General features: G+C 38.5%; 1 protein-coding gene across 1 annotated transcript in view; it reads left to right on the plus strand.

The window, feature by feature from the left end:
* Positions 1-25,904, plus strand: part of ipo4 (importin 4) — a 183,209-nt gene that overhangs the window by 34,262 nt on the left and 123,043 nt on the right. The window contains 6 exon segments of the mRNA XM_028793702.2: positions 661-702; positions 5,011-5,140; positions 10,457-10,636; positions 12,287-12,352; positions 18,306-18,407; positions 19,313-19,396. Coding sequence (XP_028649535.2) covers positions 661-702; positions 5,011-5,140; positions 10,457-10,636; positions 12,287-12,352; positions 18,306-18,407; positions 19,313-19,396 — 604 coding nt within the window.

The raw sequence follows: 25,904 nt of genomic DNA on the forward strand, positions 1-25,904 counted from the left end.
TCAAAGTGTGCGTTGAAATGGGCATGCATAACATTTTTGTGCGTATGCACCGTTTATACACGAGGCCCCTTGAGAGGATCTGCAGAGAAGAATGACAGAAAATCTCCAAATCCAAGTACATGAAGCTTGTTGCATAATACTCAAGAATAGTCCAGGCTGTAAATACTAAAAAAGGTGCTTTGACTAAGTATTAAGTTACAGGGTCTAAATTGTGTCAGTGTGATATTTCAGTTTTGTTTATTATTTTTAATAAGTTTGTAAAAATTCCTGAAATCTTGTTTTATTTTTGTCATTCTGGGGTATTTATTGTTGTTTGATGAGGGAAAAAATGTATTTAAATGATTTTAGCATAAGGCTGCAACCTAACAAAATGTGTAAAAAATGAGGGGTCTGAATAATCTCGGAAGGCTGTGTATATTGATAATGAAAAAAAATCATTTTATAGACTGATGTCCAGTTGTCATGTATCCTCAATATTTGATTTCCTTTTTCAGTAAATAAGATCAAGTGGTGCCCAGTCTACTGTTATTTCCTGGCTTGGTTCTGACTGGATAGGCTCTGTCTCCTGCTACCCTGAATTCAGTTATACAGGATGTGGAAATGTTTGATTAATAAATAAAAAAAAGCTTATAATTTCTATTTTTTTCTCTACCAATGTAGCATGAAACCACTTATTTTGCAGGCTCTCCGGCATGAAACTGAGTGAGTAGATAACTTCTTATATTTCACATCTGAAAAGTATTTGTGAAAATTGTCTGCTTACCATTTTTGGAATACAATACTTTTCTTAGGATTTGAATACTGAGTTTTATTTTCTTTTGAAGTATATTACTGGTTATATTGATATATCATGAGTTTTATGTCTTGATTATCAACCAATGCAGCTGAACCTTTTGCCCAATTGAATGGTACATTAATCAAATATTTAAACAATATATTCACTATTATATGTAAATTCATCAGTTGCATATGACTCTCTCTCACAGTCATTTGAAAAAGTTAATGCACCTCATGAAATGTTTTTTTTTCTTTTTTAACATCAATGGGCATATCAAGATTTGATCTTCATTTAAACAGTATCTTTAGATAAAGACAATGATAACAATGAAAATGTGACTTTTCAAGAATTTATTCAATGAAAAATGAACAGATAAGCAATTTTTGTCTGTGGAAAAAGTAAGTACACCCTTTGCTCTAATATCTAGTATTGCCCCCTCAAGTAGGCATTTCCAATAACTGTCTACTAGTCCCTAACATCGACTGGGAGAAAGTTTTTCCGAGCCCTCCATGCAGAATTCTTTAAGCTTGAGGGGCGTGTTATGTGCAAAGCCCATTTTAAACCAACCTGCGCTTGATGGGTTTCAGATCTAGGCTTTGATTAGGCCATTCCAGAACCCCCCATTTCTTTCTTTTCAGCTTTTCCTTAGTGGATTTACAGGAATGTTTAGGGTCTTTGTTATGTTGCAAGGTCCATTTTCGGTTGAGCTCCAGTCATTAGACAGATGGTCTCAAATAATCCTCAAGCACCCTCTGGTATAAGGAAGAATTCATAGTGAATTCTGTGATGGTGTGATGCCTAGATCCTGATGGAGCAAAGTAGCCACATTTCCATACTATGCTTTACTATGCAAACAATTGTTTGAAATCTTCTCTACTTGTAAATGATCTTCCAGACAGTGGAATGGTTGGTTTCCAATTGTTTGGATGTTTTTAAATTCCTTCTCACACTCTCAGGCATCTGTAACCTTTTTTATGAAGGCTGTAGAAAGCTATTTTGATCTAGTCATGGTGATAACACACACTTCACCAACAAAGTGCAAGTGAATCTAAATGCATGAGGTTTATATAAGACCTTAAATTTCTATCCTATCAAATGATGTTCTGATCATGTGAGTGGTGCAGTTGATTCTAATTTTAGGTATTTAAAGTAGTGTTAAATGTAGGTATGTACTTACTTTGAGCCGCATGCAAAATATTCATTATGCTTATTTAAATTGTATAGTGGACTACAAAATGTAAGTCTGGTATTTTTTGTGTTATATCACCGCCATGTATTATAGATATTGTTTAACTGAAGATCAAATCTTGATATGTCCATATTTGTTAAAAGTGAGTTATACTCATTTCTCATGTGTGTCTAGTAATAAAGATGTACACTACTGGTCAAAAGTTTTAGTGCTTTTTTTGTGCTTTCTCATGTACATAAGTATTCACAGCCTTTGCCATGAAGCTCAAAATTGAGCTCAGGTGCATCCTGTTTCCCCTGATCATCCTTGAGATGTTTCTGCATCTGAGTCCACCTGTGGTAAATTCAGTTGATTTGGAAAGGCACACACCTGACTATATAAGGTCCCACAGTTGACAGTTCATGTCAGAGCACAAACCAAGCATGAAGTCAAGGGAATTGTCTGTAGACCTCCGAGACAGGATTGTCTCGAGGCACAAATCTGGGGAAGGTTACAGAAAAATTTCTGCTGCTTTGAAGGTCCCATTGAGCACAGTGGCCTCCATCATCTGTAAGTGGAAGAAGTTCAAAACCACCAGGACTCTTCCTAGAGCTGGCCGGACATCTCAACTGAGCGATTGGGGGAGAAGGGCCTTAGTCAGGGAGGTGACCAAGAACCTGATGGTCACTCTGTCAGAGCTCCAGAGGTCCTCTGTGGAGAGAGGAGAACCTTCCAGAAGGACAAACATCTCTGCAACAATCCACCAATCAGGGCAGTATGGTAGAGTGGCCAGACAGAAGCCACTCCTTAGTAAAAGGCACATGGCAGCCCACCTGGAGTTTGCCAGAAGGCACCTGAAGGACTCTTGGACCATGAGAAAGAAAATTCTCTGGTCTGATGAGACAAAGATTGAACTCTTTTGTGTGAATGCCAGACGTGACGTTTGGAGGAAACCAAGCACCGCTCATCACCAGGCCAATACCATCCCTACAGTGAAGCGTGGTGGTGGCAGCATCATGCTGTGGGGATGTTTTTCAGCGGCAGGAACTGGGAGACTAGTCAGGATAAAGGGAAAGATGACTGCAGCAATGTGCAGAGACATCCTGGATGAAAACCTGCTCCAGAGCACTCTTGACCTCAGACTGGGGCGACGGTTCATCTTTCAGCAGGACAATGACCCTAAGCACACAGCCAAGATATCAAAGGAGTGGCTTCATGACAACTCTGTGAATGTCCTTGAGTGGCTCAGCCAGAGCCCAGACTTGAATCCGATTGAACATCTCTGGAGAGATCTTAAAATGGCTGTGCACCGATGCTTCCCATCCAACCTGATGGAGCTTGAGAGGTGCTGCAAAGAGGAATGGGCGAAACTGGCCAAGGATAGGTGTGCCAAGCTTGTGGCATCATATTCAAAAAGACTTGAGGCTGTAATTGCTGCCAAAGGTGCATCGACAAAGTATTGAGCAAAGGCTGTGAATACTTATGTACATGTGCTTTCTCAGTTTTTTTTATTTCTAATAAATTTGCAAAAACCTCAAGTAAACTTTTTTCACGTTGTCATTATGGGGTGTTGTGTGTAGAATTCTGAGGAAAAAAATGAATTTAACCCATTTTGGAATAAGGCTGTAACATAACAAAATGTGGAAAAAGTGATGCGCTGTGAATACTTTCCGGATGCACTGTAGATGTTATGCAGCAATTAAAGTAAATTAAACTTTGCAAGTTGAAGCAAACAATTTGCACAGGTGTCCCAACTTCTGTTGATTTCTTAAAAACCCTCTGTCTTAAAGCAGAGCTGGAACAGACTATGTTACTACACCCTCTGAAGCACTCTTTGGATAATATTCCAGTGATAATGGCAAGAAAACAGTAATTAACAAATCGAATGAGACAACCACATTATTAGACTTAGAAGTATAGGCCTTTCATTTAAAGAAATTGCAAAAATATAATCAAAGTGTCAGTGATTATGGTGTCCTACACAATCAAAAGGCAATTGGACACTGGAAAAAACTTTGATAGGAAGAGATCTGGCAGAGCCAAAGTCACAGCCCAATCAGAAGAGGGTCACCAGCTTGTGTGATAGGCGCCTCACAGTTTAACAGAGGTTAAGAAAAGCAATTGTCAGTTTCTACTGTGAAGAGGAGACTTGGTGCTGCAGGTATGACAGAACAAGTAGCAGTAAAAAGCCATTCCTTAAAGTACAAAACAGGGCCTTGAAGTTCCGGCTATGGACTACTGCAGACTGAAGGAAAGCCTTATGGACTGATGAATCAAAATTTGAAATCTTCAGTTCATCACAGAGGTAGTTTGTATGTCATTGAGTTCATGAAAGGATGGTTCCTCAGTGTGTGACATCAACTGTCAAACATGGAAGAGGAAGTGTGATGGTCTGGGGTTCTTTTGCTGGAGGCAAAGTTGATGACTTGCATAGAGTGACTGGCATTCTGAATCAAAAGGGTTACCACAGTTTGGCTGTTATATCAGCAAAAGGTGGTTACTTTGGTGAATCAAAAATTTGAATAAAATTTTGTACACTTAATGATTTCCTTGACTTATTTTTTTATTTGCCATTGTTTATTTGTTCTATGCCTTGATTTGATGAAACATTAAGACATTAAACTGTGTACATTTCTATAAAAGCTGAAAAACTGAGGTGTTCTAAACATTTTGACCAGAAGTGTATAAATAAAACAGAGAGCGATCTCTTTGGGTTGGTGTGGCTCTGAAATATAATATTGCTTTGTCCAAGATTGGTCCCATCTTTGTATTAAGTATTGGTGGGAGAGCCCCTTCCCCAAGCAATCCTGAATTGATTTAAACTAGTTTGAATATATTATTTTTTTCATTATATTGATTTTGTACATCATAAGAAGTAGAAAATAAAGTCTAAATGTCTTATAAAATTAAATTAAAAGAAATTGCTTGTCACTATTAATTTCTTTACTTGAAATAACTGTAATGTTCTAGCATTATTAAGATCCCATTTTGTTCTGCTGCCATTCAACATTCATAATATGCACCAGTTTGTTTAGTCTTACAACATAATTTGATCCTTTTTTAGGCACAAAGTTCATCATTCACTGTCCCAACTGGTTGCCACAATGATGAAGCATGAGAGTCCAGATCGGTGGCCTGACCTTCTCAGTTTCCTAAACACGCTGACCAAAAGCAGCAATCCACAAGAACGACAAGTTAGTTTCCCAATACAGATATCAACCTTTCAAATGTGTAACTAATCATTTTTACTTGGCTTTGACTAATTTTTATAATTGGGCAAAAAAGTTAATTGTATTGCAATCTTTGTGATATAGCTTCAAAGATGCAAGGAGCTCAGATGCATGTTTACCATCTCCCATAGAGTAAAACTAGCCAGTAAATTGGTTCTAAAATTAGAATTTCTGGGAAATTGCGCAGATAATTTAAGTTGAGCCTCATATTTTATTTCTCTCACTTTTTTAAAATTATTAATAGTTTTTATGTATTGTAGTAACCCACAGAAGCATATCAAACACTTTTCAGATTAAACACTGTTCATGTTTCCAAATGAATAAAACATTTACTCTAGCTCTGAATTCTAGCTCTGTATAGAGAGATGTTGACATATAGATAAGTATATATTAGTACTGAGCAAAAGTCATAGTCACCCTAAGGATTTTTATATATGCATTTTGTCTTCTATATTTCTGCATTAGTGTATTAGTAGAAAAGATCAGAATTAATATAGAAATGTTCATTTTTCAAAACAGTAAATGTTACAGAGAACTTTTTATATTTGATTAAAGCAAGTAAACTATTAAGTAGCAGAAAACTTTTCTAATAGAAACCTCACAATTTTGTAGGCCTGTAGCCTGCTTCATGATTAAACAAAGATAATAAAATGGGTGCTGATGATCATAAGGAGTTAATTGAACCAAACCGATGAACTAAAACAGAAACTGGTATAGAACATATCAAACTGGATGAACAGCAACCAAACTAAAAGATGAGGGTTTAGTAGATGTAACAATGTAATCTTCAGAGCACCATTTCTTATACTATGGCAAGAGTGAACATAGCTACAAGACAAAATGTGGTCACCCTGCATCATCTAGGTCTTTCTCAAGTAGAAATCTAATGACAGACAGCAGTTTTATGAAATACAGTCCTAACTCTTGCGAAGAAACACAAGGAAACATGCTAGGTTGAAGACTAGAAACATTTTCGTGGGCCACATAAACATTTTGCAGCAGATGAGAGAGGCATTACACTGACATCCTTTCAAAATTGTCTAGCAGTGCTATCAGCTTTGAGCTCATGGAAACTACTGAAACCCAAGTTACATCCCTTTACATTGTCGAGAAGTCTTTGTCGAAAATGGTCTCCATGGAAGAGTTGTTGCCAAAATGGAACTAAAGCCAAGAGACTTGCCTACACACAAAAGCACAAGGACTGGGGTGCTGAACAATGACACCAAATGCTCTGGACTGTTAAGTCAATGTTTCACATTTTTGCCACAAACTGGAGGTAGTTCTTCTGTAGAAGAACTGGAGAGCACTACATGGATGAATGCCAGCAGCTAACAGTGAAGCATGGCAGAGTTTCCCTGCAGGTTTGGGGATGTATTTTTGTTAAAGGAGTTGGTGATCTAGTCAGAGTTACTGGAATTCTCAGTGCCGAGAAGTAGAACCAAACACACGGTATCATCAGGGAGGCATCTGATCTTCGTTTTGCAGTTGAACCATGACCCCAGAAAGCCAGCTAATTTTCCAAAGAACTATCTTTGACAAAAAGAAGAACAAGGAGTTTTGTAAGTGATGGTATAACCTCTATAAATCCCTAATCTCAACCTCATCTTTTTTTTTGTTTTGTTTTTTCTCTCTCCATATCATAATTCATTATGTAAAGAACAAGACTACAGACACAGGTAATGATACAAGTTACATAGTCTTTTATAAATTTGTAAATTGTTTTGCTCTGTGGGTTTTAGACTTGGGCAGTTCAGTTTCCACCTAAATCACATATCTAGTTGGCACACTGTGGCTTTCCTGGGGACACCTACCCTCTTGAAGTCTCTAGCAGCATCTGTTTGGACAACAGATATTTTTACTGGGACCCCCAGTTGCTTTTTTTTTTGTTGTCGGCAGTCACCAACCTATGTGCTTCTTTTCACTGTGAAACATTTCAGACTTGCTATTCCACCTGGTACATGGTATGGTTCTCATAGGCTTGGCCTAAGCTTTTGATTTATTTATTAAAGAAACCATTCACTACTGAGGTTGAAGGGCATTATGGAAACAATTGAGATACTTCATATGCTACATACGTAAAGGTCATTGTTAAACCTGGTTTTCTAGTGTAGCCTGAATCTAAGATCTACTTTCCTATGTTTTGGGCCTCAAGTAAATTTTGACTTCAAGAGCAAAAGAAAAAAAAATGAAATACTCGGGTAAGACTTCAGTAGACCTACTCACTCTCTGAATAGCTGCTTCCAGATGCTGCCACCTCAGTGAAAATACAATAGTTCTCCATTAAATGACAGAAGTAGCATTGAATTTGCAGTAATGAAATTGCTTTCCCATCTGAAATGACATACCAAAATAAAATACTTTCGAAATACTTCATGTTCAACAGTCATTTTGTCATGTTTTTATAAGTTCACTTTAAGGCTATTCAAGCTTATATTAGACTAGCAAAATACCCGCGCTTCACAGCGGAGAAGTAGTGTGTTAAAGAGGTTATGAAAAAGTAAAGGAAACATTTTAAAAATAACGTAACATGATTGTCAATGTAATTGTGTTGTCATTGTTATGAGTGTTGCTGTCATATATATATACATATACACATATACACACACATATACACACATATACAGATATATATACATATACACATATATTTTTTATATATATATATATATATATATACACATACATACATACATACATACATATACACACATAGATGCACTTACAATAACATAGAAATCAATATAAACAACATTAACATCATTATCATATGAGAATATGAAGTAATATATAAGAAGCACATTTCATATAAATATAAATTATTAAACAGTAAAATCTTCTTCTATAATTTGCTACCGTGGCTTTTCGTTGGTCTGTCCAGGATTTTAAATCACCTGTAGCTTGCAAACCGTTTCACCTATTGACTTGAAATCTGGTACACATATAATACGTCACGTCTGCTATCCGCTTTATGGGTGATGATTGTATTACTCTTTTTATGTTTATTTTATTTTAGAATCAACTCCTATCTGCGCACACCAGGGCGGCCGTGGGCAGATGCGTATGGTGTATTCACTCCATGTTATCGTGCATTGCGCTGTCACTGGTATTTTGATAAAAGAATTTGAACAATATATAAGAAGCGTATAAATTATTAAACAGTAAAACATTAACATTTAAGAAGTAAAGTTACATTGAGTACTACTGCAGTGCCTTCGGGTATACCTCATTTTTTGTTTGCCCATTACATGCTTAAATGTATACATTTTTTGGTGTACCTACCCGAGAACACGCGACATATAACCGAGCGTGGGAGAAGCATGGATTTTAAACACGCGTTGAGTTCATCTGCTGGTCTCCCTCGTGGAATAACTGGTAATGTTTGACTAAAATGTACAGCGAGTAAAACGACATTACCTCCTTTTTTTTTTTTACGATCTCTGAGATCTTGCTTTTTTCGGTTCAAGGCTTCATAAGCTGTTTTATGTGCCATGGTGTACTTAATAAGTACTAATTATCCCAAACCATCATCTTTGAATGTTGCAAGACTTTCGCCTTGTATGTAGATCGGGGTAATTACATTCATTGCATTCCTAGTCTGAATCACAATCTGATTGTATGGGTGGTTACCTGGCACTGTAGGGTTGCCACCCGTCCTTTAAAATACGGAATCGTGCTGCGTTTGAGAATGAAATTGCGCGTCCCGTTTTGAATCAATACTGGACGGGATTTATCTCGTATTTTTTTTATCATTTTTTTTTTAAAGCAGCGTGTCATGCAAATCATCCCACACGCATTTTATGAAGATGCCTCCTTTCCTACTTTTGATTGGGTAATACTTGATGTCATCGTTAGTTTGATTGGTCTTTTTAACTGTCCAGTGAGGAGGGCGTGTCTTTTAAGTACAGTCTGCAAAGTGTTGGCACTGAGATGTGGCGTCAGCGCCATAGTTGAAGCCCCTAACGTTGCGGTCAGCAAGTCGGCTAACATCCGCCATGTGCCGTCTTTCAGTTGCGAGAAGCAGATCATAGAATGGTTGAAACTGTTGCCCTTAACGTTGCGCCACGGCGTGTGGTTCGTTTATACCTCGTGTCTTCTCATGAAACTTTTATCTCGCGAATATGTTATTGCAATCCGCAGCGGGAGCGTTTCTATAAACTTAATTTAAACTTACGTTTTACACCGTGCTTTGTTTCCCTTATGAACATGCTGGTATGCTTCACTCGCTCCGTTCTCAATTGTTTAATTAATTTTTTTCTCTTCGCTGTTTCCGGCTGTTCCTCCATTTCCCCCTACTTCGTTCTTTTATCTCGCGAATATGTTATTGCAATCCTTAACGGGAGCGTTTCAATAAACTGATTGAAAATAGTTTTGCATTTACCTTTTTAGTAAAAGGCGAGCTTTTAAGCCTGAGAAATCACCCCGTAAATGCACACGTTTAATTGCACATGTGTTAATATGTATGGTTACACAGTATTAAAAGACAGTGAACAACGTCAGTTACCTTTGTTCCCGCGTTTGATAAAAGGTGAGCTTTTAAGCCTGAGAAATCACCCCGTAAATGCACACGTTTAATTGCACATGTGTTAATATGTATGCTTACACAGTATTAAAAGACAGTCAAAAATTAACGTCATTTACCTTCGTTCCCGCGTGTGACTTGTGCTGTAAATCTCTTCCTTGTTTTTAGTTCACGTGATTACGTAGGAGGCGTGATGACGCGATACGTGACTCCGCCTCCTCCATTACAGTGTATGGACAAAAAATATGTTCCAGTTATGACCATTACGCTTTGAATTTCGAAATGAAACCTGCCTAACTTTTGTAAGTAAGCTGTAAGGAATGAGCCTGCCAAATTTCAGCCTTCCACCTACACGGGAAGTTGGAGAATTAGTGATGAGTCAGTCAGTCAGTGAGTGAGTCAGTCAGTGAGGGCTTTGCCTTTTATTATTATAGATTATTTTCAGATTCATTGTGTGGGTAAGTGTGTTTGCTCTGTGGTGTTTAGAATTGCTGACTAAAACAAAATGATGTATACATCCATCCATCTTCCAATCCGCTAAATCCGAATACAGGGTCACGGGGGTCTGCTGGAGCCAATCCCAGCCAACACAGGGCACAAGGCAGGAACCAATCCCGGGCAGGGTGCCAACCCACCGCAGCAAAATGATGTATGCCTTCTGAAAAAAAAGTGATCTTATTTTTATAAGTGGTACTTAAATAGTTTTCACATATTACATGGAGCCTTCACCAGTTTGTGTCTGATTTTTGTTTACTTTATAGATTGGACTTCTAGTTCTCAGCAAAATATTGGATTCAAATCCAGAGCCTTTCAAACCCTATTTCAAAGATCTACTCAAGCTGTTTCATGTAACACTGGAGGATCGTGGGAATACAGCAGCAGTGTTCTATTCCGTTCAAGCTTTGACTTCTATGGTTTCTTACATTGGCAGCGATGAACTGGTAAGTCAGGTGTCGAGGCATGTCTTTTGTATGAGTTTTCCTCAAATGAAACAGTTGTAATTAATTAATGTTTTAAATAAGAGCATTTTTCCTTAATATAAATTAGATAAAAATACTTTCTCTCTAGAGTTCTAGATTCAGATCCTGGTTTTAGTACCATGTGGTCCTTGCAAGTTACCTCCATTCCCACATGCTTACTCGGACTTTCTCTCACATTTTAAAGATTTTCAGGTTATTGTCAGCTTTAAAATGAACCAGTGTAAATGAATTTCAGACTGTGATTCAGTGTGTTCTACCGTTTCCTATGTTGCCCATTATGCTTTCTTGATAGCCACCATTCCTCCTGAATTTTGCATAACATTTTCTGTATGAGAATTCAATACAATCCAGATTATTTAAGGTTCTATATTGGCAGTAGTAGCCATTTATTGCTGATTGATTCAGTTCAGTAAATTTTTATGTGGTGGCCTTTTCAATAGACCTGCTGAGAGTCCTCTACAATATGTTAAAAAACATGGACATATTTAATAAAATAGTACAACTTCATATCCACCTCAATAAAAGGATAAGTGACTGTGTGCCTGTCCAGTTGCTCTGTCTCTGTTATTCCAATAGATGGTGCATCACAAACATTTGTAATAATAAAATGCATTGCATTTGTTTTTTAACAGATAGCTCATCACTAACATTAACACTGTTGTTACAAATTCCATACCAAATGGCATATAACAGAGACATATGCATTTTATTCCAATAGATGGCACACCAGAAACATTGTAGTAATTAATTTTGTGATGCACCATCTTTTGGAATTACAAATGCAATGCATTGTATTACTACATGCCATTACCATTTCAATACATGGTAAACTGCAAATGTTGATGTTGAGGTCTATATTCATTACTCAGATTTCAACCCGTCTTAAATAGGTAGCGCAGGTAGTTAAAACATATTTTAATTGCACTTTAACAGCAATTATGATGAGCACGCCTGTAGGTTGTCTTTAAAAAATGTATCTGTATATTTCTCTTCATTAATTACGGACTTGTCACACTACCCAGAAAATTAAATTATAAGCAAGCAACCAACACAGAAAGCCATTGAAAAGACAAATATACTTATTTAAAGTTGTTCTCATTATACTATTATGTGTAATATTACAAAATCTGGATTTAAGTTCATGACTGGAGTAAAATTTTTAAAACAGTTGAATTGGAATGTATTTTGTCAGTGAGAAATTAATTACCATTTTTACTTGTGTACCACGCGCCCTCGTGTAAGACGCGCACCCTAATTTTTACAAAGAAAATCGCGAAAACCATTTTGCCCTGTGTACAACGCGCGTTGTGATTGTATAGGAAGCGTTTAGGGCACGTTTTCCGCAAAATGCCCTTCTGTTTTTGTTGCATGATGAAAGTTTTTCTTTCTTCCGTTGCGAGCGCGAGCAAGTGAGAGAGAGAGAGCCCAAACAGAAGAAGTAAACATTACAGAAAAAAATTTCCTCGTGTATGACGCGCACCTGATTTTCTAATGCTAATTTTTGGGGAAAAAATGTGTGCGTGGTAAATATGGTATACTTTTAATCACTGTTTACATTTTAACCTGAGGCATTCGTGGTATGAAGAAAATATGGCCTTTTTCTCCCTGCAGAATCTGATTCGATTATTGGTTCCTAAGCTGATTGCATCCATTAAGCTTCTCATCCAAGCCAACCAGGTAATTCGAATTTCTAGATTTTTCAGACACTGTTGTGCTTAGCAGTTCTTCTTATCTTTGATATGTCTGTGTAGTGTAATAATGAATTGCATTGTGAACATTACCATTACAGTTCTGTGCTTGAGTAAAAAAGCAATGGGCTGCTTAAATTGTAATGTTTTGTGGCATTAAGACATAAATATAATATGAAACATAATCAGAAACATAAAAACTGGTATTCTCATGGGTGAGTGTAGTGTAACTGACAATAGCAATTTGATTCCATGTTTTCTTTGATCCCCCTAATGTATTTATCCTTCCCACCTCTGTGAATTGCATATTTCCATGTATTTATTATGTTTTTTACTTCACAAGCTAAAAATACCTCAACATGATTATTTCTACCATATAATTTTAGAACTTTTACCTGGTTTTCTCCATAAATGGGATTAAAGTGGAGAAGGACAAACAAACTGTAATTGCCTTTACTTCACTATTAACATGTAGACCTGACTTGCTCATCTAGAAGAATCCTAGCCCACCTCTTTTAAGTCAGTGGGTAACTGATGTTATATATTATTTGAAATTAGAAAAAAATCAAATTCTCATTCAGATGATATGTTCAAAACCTTTTTAATATCTGGCAGGATATTATTTGGGGAAAATGATTCCCTTCCCTCTTTTCCTCTCTTAAAAGGTTTATTCTGGCTCTTGGCCTTCCTCTCTTTCTCATGAATTGAATTAGTTTTGTTAAATTTGACTTGTTTGTATGGAATGTTAACTTGCTTTTAATAAATTCAATAAGAAGTAAAAAAAAACCAAAACTTTTCTTTCTGTTCTTTTAGTTGTACACTGGTTTGTCTTTTTCTCAGAGAACCTCCAAACATAGACCTAGTTAGTCTCCAAAACTTTATCTGTGCTTCTTTAAACACTGACATCATAGTGTGCAATTGGCCATTTGTTCTGATCTGTTTTGTCAAATGACTTGGTTTCAGTAGATCATAAAATGAAAAATGTGCTCTCAAATTGTTATTTTACTTCTTTAAATGTTCGCTTTTATTGTGAAATGATTTTTTTGTCATAAACGAAAACATGGTAAAAAACAAAAAGTAAGTATGAATTACCTTAAATGCAAAACTAAGCAAACCACTAGCTTCATCAGTACAGTCAGCAAAGGTAACCAGTCAAACAGCTAATCAGTAGGACACCATTGGATTATTTAGTCTTTTCAATACAAGACTCATTTTTAATGTTCCCAAATTCTCACACACTACACCTCTGCTGCGGAACCTGCACTGGCTCCCTGTGGCTGCCCGCATCAGGTTCAAAACCCTAACACTTGCCTTTAAGGCCAAAACTGGAACTGCACCACCTTACATATCAGCACTGGTTAAGCAGCATGTCACTTCTCGCTCTCTCAGAACATCAAGCACTGCTCGTCTCGAACCACCCTTACTTAAAAGAAGAGGACGACATGCATCAAGACTCTTTGCAGTGTTGGCTCCTCAGTGGTGGAACGAACTTCCTCTTGCTGTACGAACAGCGGAGACCCTCACTGTCTTCAAACGCCGTCTGAAGACACACTTCTTTAAACAGCACTTGGGGGACTAAAGTCCCCATACTTTTTTTCTACCCTTTTCTCAAAAAAAAAAAAAAAAATTGTACTAACTCCTAGTACTAACAACTTATTATTTTCTTCTAGCATGGTTTTGTGTACAACTTGGTCAGCGGTAACCTGTTTAATGACAGTAGATTTAATCCTAGCCTTAAAGACTGAAGAACAGTCGTAGACTACTAAGCACTGTTGTAAGTCGCTCTGGATAAGAGCGTCTGCTAAATGATGTAAATGTAAATGTATTACATCACTCAATAGCCTAAAGAGACTTCAGGAAAAATATATTTCATTTTGATGGAGTTGAGAGTATATAAAGCCATACACATTTTGAAATTAATAAGTCAGCTATTGTAAGACATATAGTTGTTAAATAGGAAAATGAAATGCACAGTATTTCTAACTACTTATGAGCATTATTCTGGATTCTTGCACAGATGTCCAGAAGAGTACCAAGACCACATCTAAGAATATCCAGTCTCCTTATGCTACAGCTTTTACCAGATACACAAAGCCCAATATTTTGGTGGCTATTTGCTAGAATATTTTTCACATCAGGCAAAGATTGAATTGGTGTCATTTTTCATTTTCACCAAGATGATTAAAAGTAAAAGACCAAGATGTCTCTGAGCCTCGAAGTCCAGAACAAGTATTATTAGATTGTGATTAATATTGTCTTACAGATCGAGATGTGGATGTTCCATTCCAAAGATTCTGCTGTAGCAGTTTTACAGAGAAAACCCATATTTGTTTAAAATTAACTTTTAAGTGTCAGCATTTGGGGATGTTTGACTCCAGGTTCGGTTTGTAGCAGAAGCTGAAGTCTACTTTTGCAATGTGATAAATTATTCTATTTGGGCAAGAATGCCAGTTCTTGCCCCCAGACCTGACCTTAACCCCCTTGTCAAGTACAGAAGTGGCAGTGTCATATTTTGTTTTTAGTCTATGAACAGAGATAGGTCATCATCTTTTAAATTTGGAGAAACAGCATCTGGAGGAGAGTGTTAGGCCATTTATTTATAAACTAGGCACAAAGTGATGTTTTTTACAGAGAGGTCTAGCATCTGGAAATTAAGAAAAAGCAATACAGTGATCCCTTGCTATATCGCGCTTCGCCTTTCGCGGCTTCACTCTATCGTGGATTTTATATGTAAGCATATTTAAATATATATCGCGGATTTTTTGCTGGTTTCTGAGGACAATGGGTCTTTTAATTTCTGGTACATGCTTCCTCAGTTGGTTTGCCCAGTTGATTTCATACAAGGGATGCTATTGGCAGATGGCTGAGAAGCTACCCAACTTACTTTTGTTTCTCTCTCTCTCTGTCTCTCTTGCGCTGACTATCTGTGATCCTGACGTAGGGGGTGTGAGCAGGGGGGCTGTTCGCACACCTAGACGATACGGACGCTCGTCTAAAAATGCTGAAAGATTATCTTCACGTTGCTACCTTCTGTGTGCAGCTGCTTCTTGAAGCGACATGCTGCACGGTGCTTCGCATACTTAAAAGCTCAAAGGGCACGTATTGATTTTTGCATGTTTGTTTTTCTCTGTCTCTCTCTCTATCTCTCTCTCTCTCTCTCTCTCTCCCTGCTCCTGACGGAGGGGGTGTGAGCTGCCGCCTTCAACAGCTCTGTACCGGCGGTGCTTTGCATACTTAAAAGCCAAACAGCCCTATTGATTTGTTTGGTTTTCTCTCACTTTCTGACATTCAGTGCTCCTGACGTGGACTCCTTTGAAGAGGAAGATATGTTTGCATTCTTTTAATTGTGAGACGGAACTGTCATCTCTGTCTTGTCATGGAGCACAGTTTAAACTTTTGAAAAAGAGACAAATGTTTGTTTGCAGTGTTTGAATAACGTTCCTGTCTCTCTACAACCTCCTGTGTTTCTGCGCAAATCTGTGACCCAAGCATGACAATATAAAAATAACCATATAAACATATGGTTTCTACTTCGCGGATTTTCTTATTTCGCGGGTGGCTCTGGAACGCAACCCCCGCGATGGAGGAGGGATTACTGTAATTAAAAATTATTTGTAAAAAAAACTTTGTTCTGCCACTAAAATTTTAAAAGTAAAATTGCACTTCAGAGACCGGAAGTCTTTAGTTTAATTAACAGTTTAATTTGGTTAATGTCCTCCCCTAGGAAAAATACTGTCAAGCAACACATTGAACATAAGGCTACCAGGAATTCTGCGCTCTGGTGTGGTGGAGGAGACCTTAGGAAGAATTCATTAGTGGTCTTTGAATAAAGCAAGACAACAGAACTTCATACTTATACTTACTGCTGGCGTCGTTATCAGTTTATTGTGAAAGATGCCAAAAGAGCGTACATGTCAAATATTATTCTGTCAAACTATCACAAACCTCGTGTGTTATTTGAAGTTATAGATAGGGTTTTAAATGCTCCACAGAATGCCTGCATGGAAACTTCTTTTGAGACATGTGAGAAATTTTTGCACTTCTTTGTAGATAAGGTGAACAATGTTAGGGCTCATATACCTCTCACTGTTTATGACCCCTTAGCTGTTCTCCCCTGCTCTGCTGTTTTTTATCAGTTTGAGCCGGTGACTCTATCTTGTTTACATGAGATTGTTGGTCAATCGAAGCCCTCAGTTTCTCCTTTTGATGTTGTCCCACCTTCTCTTTTTAAAGAGATTATTTCTGTTTTAGGGCCATCTGTTCTTGCTATTATCAATAGCAGCCTTTCCTCAGGCGTAGTTCCTAATTTATTTAAACATGCCATAGTGCAACCATTGATCAAAAAACCAAGCCTAGATCCCACTGTTCTATCCAATTTTAGACCGATTTCCAAGCTTCCATTTCTGTCCAAAATTTTGGAGAGAAGTGTGTATATTCAATTGAAAGCCTTTTTAGATAAAAGTGATGTGCTCGAAGTGTTTCAATCTGGTTTTAAGCCGCTTCACAGTACTGAAACCGCATTACTGAAGGTTTTTAATGACATCCTTTTGGCAACAGACTCAGGGGATTATGTGATTTTAGTTCTGCTCGATTTAACAGCTGCTTTTGATACTATAGATCATAGTATTTTATTATCTCGTCTGGAGCATTGTGTGGGCATTCGTGGTACTGCCTTGGCGTGGTTTAAATCATACTTGACTCAAAGAACTTTTTCAGTGAGGCTAGATGAATTTAGATCCTCCTCTGCTTCACTATCATGTGGGGTTCCACAAGGCTCCATACTTGGTCCTCTGCTATTTTCTTTGTATCTCCTGCCTCTTGGCTCTATTCTTAGAAAGCATAAAATTGCTTTCCATTGTTATGCAGATGATACTCAGGTTTATGTACCCCTCAAACGCAAGGATGCTTACTCCATACAAACTTTGGTTATGTGCCTAGAAGAGGTGAAAGCTTGGATGGCAGTAAACTTCTTAAATTTTAATGAAAATAAGACAGAGATTATAGTTTTTGGTCCTGGGGGCACCAGTGGGTCTATTTCTACTTCTGCTCCTGTGGATTTGGGTCCCCTTGCACAATATGGTACACCTGTCATTACAAATCTGGGTTTTAGGATAGATGAGGATTTTAGACTGGACGGTCAGATCAGCGCGGTGGTGAAATCTTGTTTTTTTCAGCTGAGACGTTTGGTGAAGATAAAAAACATTCTTTCCAAAGATCAATTTACAACAGTAATCCACGCTTTCATTACAACCCGGTTGGACTATTGTAATTCGTTGTATGTTGGTGTTAGCCAGTCCACCCTGTCTCGGCTCCAGCTGGTGCAAAATGCTGCTGCACGCCTTTTAACTAGCACGTGAAAAAATGAGTACATTACACCTGTGTTATCCTCACTGCACTGGCTGCCTGTTCAACTTAGAGTTCATTTTAAGATTCTTTTATTTGTTTTTAAGTCCTTAAATGGGCTTGCTCCGCCCTACCTCGCTGAGCTGCTGCATATGCACTCTCCTTCCCGCTCACTCAGATCAGCTGGTCAGCTGCTTCTGGATGTGCCTAGGACTCAGCGAAAGCTCAGGGGGGATAGGGCTTTTTCCGTTGTGGCTCTGGAATTCACTGCCGATCCACATTAGACAGGCCTCCTCACTGCCCATTTTTAAGTCTGCTCTTAAGACTTACCTCTTTGGTTTGGTGTTTGATCCTGTGTGAGCAGTTGATTTTACTTTGTATTAACTCTGTTTAGTTGTGTTTACTATGTTTTAATTAGTTTCATTTATTGTATTTTATTTTACTTATTTATTATTTTGTTTTTGTTTAAAATTTATTTTTGCCTATGTTCAGCACTTTGGTCAGCGGCTGTTGTATGTAAAGTGCTTTATAAATAAAGTTGACTTGACTTGACTTGACTTATGTTTTTTTCTTTATACTTTATATACTCCTTTTTATAGGACCAAGCCAGTGAGGCAATGGAAGTGTTTGACGAGATGATGGACAGTGAAGTTGCAATTATTGTACCACATTTATCAATTATGGTTCATTTCTGCCTAGAAGTAAGTAATTTTCTTCCAGTATTTGCTTTCTTTCTGTTTATATTGCACTATGTGATGGATTGCTGCCATGTTCAAGGTTCGGACTTGCACATGTTGCTGCTGGGAAAGGCTTGCAACTGCAAATGTGCGTTGCAATAAGTAGGTTTGGAAACCAAATAAATAAATAATCTCAGACTAAGGCCAGTGTTATGCTCTTTGATTTGAAGTTGTATAGTGTGTCACACCTAACACCTGCAGTTGCAAGATCTCGGCCTTGAGAAATTGCAAGGGATGTCCGATTATATAACCCCTTCAATATCTTTCAGCGCAATTTCAAATTCTCAAATTTTTGCAAACTAATGATAGCGAGTAATGTATGCTGTCTGACAACACCGGTGCTTGTACAAATGTTTTACACGTATAGTGAATTTAGCTACAATCTTGGCTGGTGGTACATCTAGCACATTGTGCAAACAAGCTTGTTTGCACCAGCTGGGTGAGCACTCTTTGGTTTTCAGCTCTTGCTCAGACATACCTAGGGTGTCCTACCCAGGGTTGGCTCCTATCTTGAGCCCTACAGGAGAACATTGCACAGCTTGATTAAAAGATCATTCCTTTTACCAGGGACCCCATTATTAAAGTCGCGTTGTGTGACAGTATGCTACTGGAACCAATACAAACTACAGTACCATAATATTTCATGGTTTATTGGTACATATACATATATATATTTCTGCAGTTTATATTTGCGTATATACATGTGTATGTATTCATACATGTACATAATATACATGTGTATAGTATGTCAGTGTGTAAGGTGTATATGTAGGTCCTTTTAACTGTCAAAGGTAGCAATAAAATTACGTAAAGCACACAATTATCTTTAAGATTTTGTTCAAGTAATTACACAATAATTTTCTTTTTAGATTTCTGCTAACAATTCTCTGGAAGACAGTTTGCGAGTCAAAGCACTTTCCTGCATTGGTAGCCTCATCAGGGTCAAAGGGAAGGTAAAAAAGAAAAAATTTAGTTCATGAGTGTTAAATATGTACCTTTTCAGAGATGTGATTTTCATGACTATTGTCTACAATCTAGACATCCTCGCAGTATAAATGGTCAAAGAGACTCCCAGCTATTTTAGGCATGTTTTATCCAATATATGCCCATCAGTATTTCAGGCTTTAATAAGTATATGGGAAATACCATCCAAAGCTTTGTGCATATAGGAAAAACCCTGAATAGTCAGGGACATTCCATTGATGTGTGTGTTAGCTTAGTGTCTGAAAATGTCCCTGTTCTCAGGGAACCATTTCTGCCACAATTTGGCCAGGAGATCTGGTGGCCTTGTGATGGCACTCCATGACCCCAAAACTAGATGGTCAGCAACACTTTATTTATTGGCTTATCTGCTCTCTTTAGTGTTCTGGTGCACATTGCATGTTTCCCCCCCATGGTACCACTCTCTCTGCTATTTGGGTTATCTCCTGTTGCACTTCCAGAGCAACAGGCTAAACAGAATCTATTGTTATCTGTCTGCCTTCCCATACTAGCATGCCGTGTTGCTATTCCTGTCCATCATGGGAATATCACTTACAGACATTGGATCATACTGCATACAGAACAGGTGACAAATTATTAAGAAATAAATTTAAAACTAATGCAAAGGGACAATTTATTAGTCCTGGAGGAGAATTATTAGTGCTTTGTAAAACCCCTTGGTTGGTGACGCAAGAAGCAATGCTCCATGACATAGAGTTATGCAGGTGGTAAATGGTGTCCAACAATATATCTAACTTAACTTATATAACTGCCTTTCCATTGAAGAAATAAAGCTCACTGCCATGTGGTAAAGCAAATCAAGGGCATTTGGCAGTGCATGATTTTTATAAAAGCTGTGTGGGTCAGGAATTGTGGGTGTGCATGCGAACTGGTGGAAAATTGTGTGGCTACAGAGTGATCACTGGAGAAACTGGTTGATTGCTAGCTCACATGCATGCACGATCAGCTCAGCCATTCCTCGTTGACAATTGGGATAATGCCGAGGCAAGCACCTACACCCACAAAGTGCGAATCTGAGTAAAACAGACAAAAAGAAGAAAAAAGGAAAGAAAAGCAATGTGTTAAAATAAAGAAAGATGTTTTGGTGAGAAAACAAAGAGACAAATCGGGAGATTGAGTCGATGTGATGGACAGGAGGCAAGGCAGTTGGGTGTCCCCACAGGTAACAAAGGGAATGGCACTCTAATGAGTGGGTTCCTCCTGCTGAGTATTAGAAGGAGTAGGAACAGCTGAAGGCTTGAAGGGTTGTCTCATAGATGCCAAGAGATGATGGTAGTACAAAGGAAATGGACTTTGGGTGTCCCAGTGGGTTACAATTTGGGGTGAGAAGAATAGATGGGAGAGAGAGAGAAAGAGTGGAAGACAACTGCAGTTTCTTTAGGACATTGCTTTGTTTGCTGTTTATGTCAGGTAATGCCAAGGTTGAGGAAACCCAGGGCATCACATGGGGAAATGGCTGGCAAGGAAAAGGTACTGACACCAAGTACACTTTCCTGACAATGGCACGCATATGTAGTCAGGCATTGTCTTGCTTTAAAATAATACCACACATGCATGTCATGAAAGATCATACTTTGGGTGACAAAATCTCCTCTTTTATTATCTTGGAGGTAGTTCCTACATCAGAAAGTCAAGGTCTTTTTAGGGGAAAAGTGTATGTGTTGATAGTTTCTTCCAAAGAGTAGTCTTGAAATAGTCATAAGTCAGAAGCATGTTAAATCTTTTGATAATGTATATAAAGACCCAAATATTGCGCAGATGTCTTAGTCAAAGCCAGAACAGTGATTACCAAACAAAACATTTACTTATTTTTTCCCTACCCACTATTATTTTAACCAAAATCAAAGTGTGATTTTTTTTTTAATTGAAGTTCATATCTAACAATGTAGTTAGCTAACTAGAACTTTTATATTATATCTGTGTTCTTTGTCGTTTCTCGCTAATCCAGAATTTAGTTGCCAATACTTGTGTACCACCATTATTTATAGTATTAGTTCCCTGGCTTAATGCACCACTCCATAATCCTAAGCTCCCCCCGGTGTTGACTGTCATGGCTAGCAACAGATGCTATTACTGACAACCGCATGAGAATGCCCTAGAAAAAAATGATAAAAATGTACAGTAATCCCTCGCTATATCGCGCTTCGTCTTTCGCGGCTTCACTCTATCGCGGATTTTATATGTAAGCATATTTAAATATATATCGCAGATTTTTTGCTGGTTCACGGATTTCTGCGGACAATGGGTCTTTTAATTTCTGGTACATGCTTCCTCAGTTGGTTTGCCCAGTTGATTTCATACAAGGGACGCTATTGGCAGATGGCTGAGAAGCTACCCAATTTACTTTTCTCTCTCTCTCTCTTGTGCTGACATTCTCTGATCCTGACTAGGGGGATTGAGCAGGGGGGCTGTTCGCACACCTAGACGATACGGACACTCGTCTAAAAATGCTGAAAGATTATCTTCACGTTGCTCCCTTCTGTGCAGCTGCTTCGTGAAGCGACATGCTGCATGGTGCTTCGCATACTTAAAAGCTCAAAGGGCACGTATTGATTTTTGATTGTTTGTTTTTCTCTGTCTCTCTCTCTCCTCTCCCTGCTCCTGACAGAGGGGGTGTGAGCTGCCGCCTTCAACAGCTTTGTGCCGCGTGCTTCGCATACTTAAAAGCCAAACAGCCCTATTGATTTGTTTGCTTTTCTCTCTCTTCCTGACGCACACTCCTTTGAAGAGGAAGATATGTTTGCATTCTTTTAATTGTGAGGAGTGGTGGCTCTGAGGCTAAGGATCTGTGCTGGTATCCTGAAGGTTGCCGGTTCGAATCCCCGTCACTGCCAAAAGAGATCCTACTCTGCTGGGCCCTTGAGCAAGGCCCTTAACCTTCAGTTGCTCCAGGGGCGCTGTACAATGGCTGACCCTGCGCTCTGACCCCATGGGGTATGCGAAAACTAACAAATTCCTAATACAAGAAATTGTATAAGGCGAAATAAAGAACAAAAAAAACAAAAAAAAAACTGTCATCTCTGTCTTGTCATGGAGCACAGTTTAAACTTTTGAAAAAGAGACAAATGTTTGTTTGCAGTGTTTGAATAAAGTTCCTGTCTCTCTATAACTTCCTGTATTTCTGTGCAAATCTGTGACCCAAGCATGACAATATAAAAATAACCATATAAACATGTGGTTTCTACTTCGCGGATTTTCACCTTTCGTGGGGTTTCTGGAATGCAACCCCCGCGATGGAGGACGGATTACTGTATAACAATTAAAATTACCATAGTAGTCATTTCTAAAATTACCTTAAAGGAATCAGAATGTTCTGTAATGAAATCCTGAAAATAACAACAAAAATGACAATTCTAATTCCAAAATTACGTAAACATTTTTTTTTAAAGCACTGAGTGCATCATCTCCATAATTTCACTGAATGTTCATTATCCATATCCATATTATTATTCCATATTACTAACTGAGAATGGTAAACCGGATGGACGCAGGGACATCCGGCCATGGGCCGTAGACGCAAAAGACGTACTGCGCAGGCGCCCCACAAACCCCCCGCCCCCCCAAGCAACGGAAACCGGCCGGATGGAATGCAACGTAAACGCACGAAGCCATTGCACACAAAACAGGACACACACAAAGAAGAGGATTGAGACCCACGACACCCAAAGCCCCCCTCCAGTAACTGAAATAAGAAATGAGGCCACGCGCCCCTAGAACACCAAAAACAAAGGAGTCACACGCAGGCGCCACATAGCACACGAAACGGTTCGCACACAAAAAGGACGATTCAGCCCCACGACACACAAACACCCCCTCCACTAACAGAAATAAAAACTCAGGCAACAAGCCCCCAGCACACAAAAAAAAAGAAGCCGCGAGCGCCACACAAAGCCCATTGGACACGAAACGGGACAGACTACGGACATAGCACGCGAGACGTACACAAAAAGGACGATTCAGACCCACGACCACACTAACACACATTCAAAAACGGGCAAGGCTCAATACAAACAATGAACGCCGTAAACTGCAACGAGCTTCTCACACAGCACAGGCAAATCGATTACAGCTCCAGAATAGCACGTCCCAAATCCTGCACATACAACGACGCGCCTCTCAAACGGCACAAGCAAAAGATACACGTCAAGGACATCAACAGACTCCTGCTAAACGATTGCGCCAGTTAGCTGACAACGCGTTCAATAATAAGTCCACTATTCATGAAAATTCATTGGGATTAATGAATGTCATTTGCAATCATTGTCATTCACTTAACTTCCCTGAAGAAACAAATGGCAATACAAGTTATGAATTTACACGTTGTTGTCAAAAGGGTCAAATTAGACTGCCTCCTTTACATTCATATCCTGCATTTCTACAGAAGCTTCTAACTAAGGAAGTACCTGAAAGTAAAAACTTTATGAACTGCATTACATCCTACAATAGTTCATTTGATTTTGCACCTACCGGAGTAAATATCAGGTCACCAAAAGGCAATGGCCCATACTGCTTTCGCGTATGTTGACAAATATTACATCGCATTAGAACAGTGCACCCTGAAACAAATCAAGAACGCAAATATGCACAAATCACGTCTGCACCTACAACGCGCTTCTGAAACCGCGGAAGAAAAAATGTCTCAGCTCCAAAAACACATGTCACTCCTTATTCAAAATACCGGTCACAATCACAGAAACATCGGTATCCACTATGAAAATGAACAGGAACAATGCACGTGACATCCGTCTTGCCACACTATTAATTATAAATGAATGTACAATGGCATCCTCTCACTTACTCAACACCATTGATAAACTTCTACAAACGTTCATGAATAATAATATTCCCTTTGCAGGAAAGGTACTTTTATTAGGAAGAGATTTTAGACAGTGCTTAACTATTGCTCCACTTGCAATCCGCTCAGCTATTGTTCAGTCCACCTTAAAATACGCGGACAATTGGCATTGCGTTAATGAATAATTATATTCCCTTTGGAGGAAAGGTACTTTTATTAGGAGTAGATTTTAGACAGTGCTTAGCTATTACTCCACATGCCATGCGCTCAGCTATTGTTCAGTCCACCTTAAAATACGCAACGACGTCATACATAAACAACAAGAGACCGAACTACAATACATATACAGGCGCGAGACCTGATTGGTGATAATACGAAGAAACGAACAGTCCGCATATTAACAGTGAGTTCGATCCTCCTTATTACTTATCCATATTCCTAACTGTACAGATCAAACAAGTCATCAATTCACGATCACGGGTACAAAACTAGACGGCTCGAATAACGGGACCACAAACACGAACCCACATCAAAAAAAAAAAAATTCACGTCGTCGCCTACCCTTTATCTGCGACGACTTACTTACGGAAATATTTGGAACAGCGGTCTCATTAGACCAAATACCCCTTTTAACACAACGAACTATATTATGTCCAAAAAATATTACTGTTGATCACATTGATAACCAGGTCATTTCATTACTTCCTGGAGAGTCACACCTCTTTCTAAGCTCTGACAAAGTTGACTCTGATGACGACAATGACCATCTTAATTTCCCCTTTGACTATTTGAACACTATTAACCCAGCTGGATTACCACAACACAGTCTTAGCCTTAAAAACGTAACAATAATCATGCTATTAAAAAACCTTAACACTAAACAGGGTTTATGCAATGGTACACGTTTAGTCGTCTACACCAGTGGTCCCCAACCTTTTTGACAGCAAGGACCACTTTATTAGATGCAAATTTTTCCACGGACCGGTCGGGGGGGGGGGGGGCAGTTTTATACACAATTTACATAACATTTCTATTATTATTAAGTTATTAAGCAGTTCGCATACGTTTGCAAACTGAGATTTTTCTTCTTTTTTTGCATATAACAAAGACATATGCTTTGCATTTGCCATTCCAACAGATTGCACATCACAAACATTAACACTGTTATCGTTTTTTTCGTGTCTGCCATTTCTATAGGAGGGTGACAATGAGTTAAATTCCAATGGATGTTTTTCAAATGTTGACAAGCAATAAGCAAAAGGTATCACTGAAAACCACAGACAACAAAAACAGCAAAAAAAAAAAAAAAAAACAGTACGAGGAAAGTTTGAAGAAAGAGATTTTTTTACAATGTTTCTGTTTGGGGATCGTTGTGCAAACTTGCACATCTGAGCTGCGACCACAGATCTAACTGCTCTGTGGATGATTCATTCAGGCATTTCAAGGTCACTTCGTTGTAATGAAAGCATCTGTTGAATGTACTTCGTAGTAACGTGATTTCTATAGACTCGTGTCATATGGGGAAACATGTCGGAACCGTAACAATACTTTGTTGTAATACTCTCTCATCTCGGTCTTTCTCCTCTCTCTGCGCCACTGCAAAGCCCCACCCGCCAAGCGTTCTGAAAAGTCTTGAGTGAGTCTCCGTTGCCGGCAGTTCTCTC

This window comes from Erpetoichthys calabaricus, chromosome 2, assembly GCF_900747795.2.
Source record: "Erpetoichthys calabaricus chromosome 2, fErpCal1.3, whole genome shotgun sequence".
In the NCBI taxonomy this organism is placed as follows: Eukaryota; Metazoa; Chordata; class Cladistia; order Polypteriformes; family Polypteridae; genus Erpetoichthys; species Erpetoichthys calabaricus.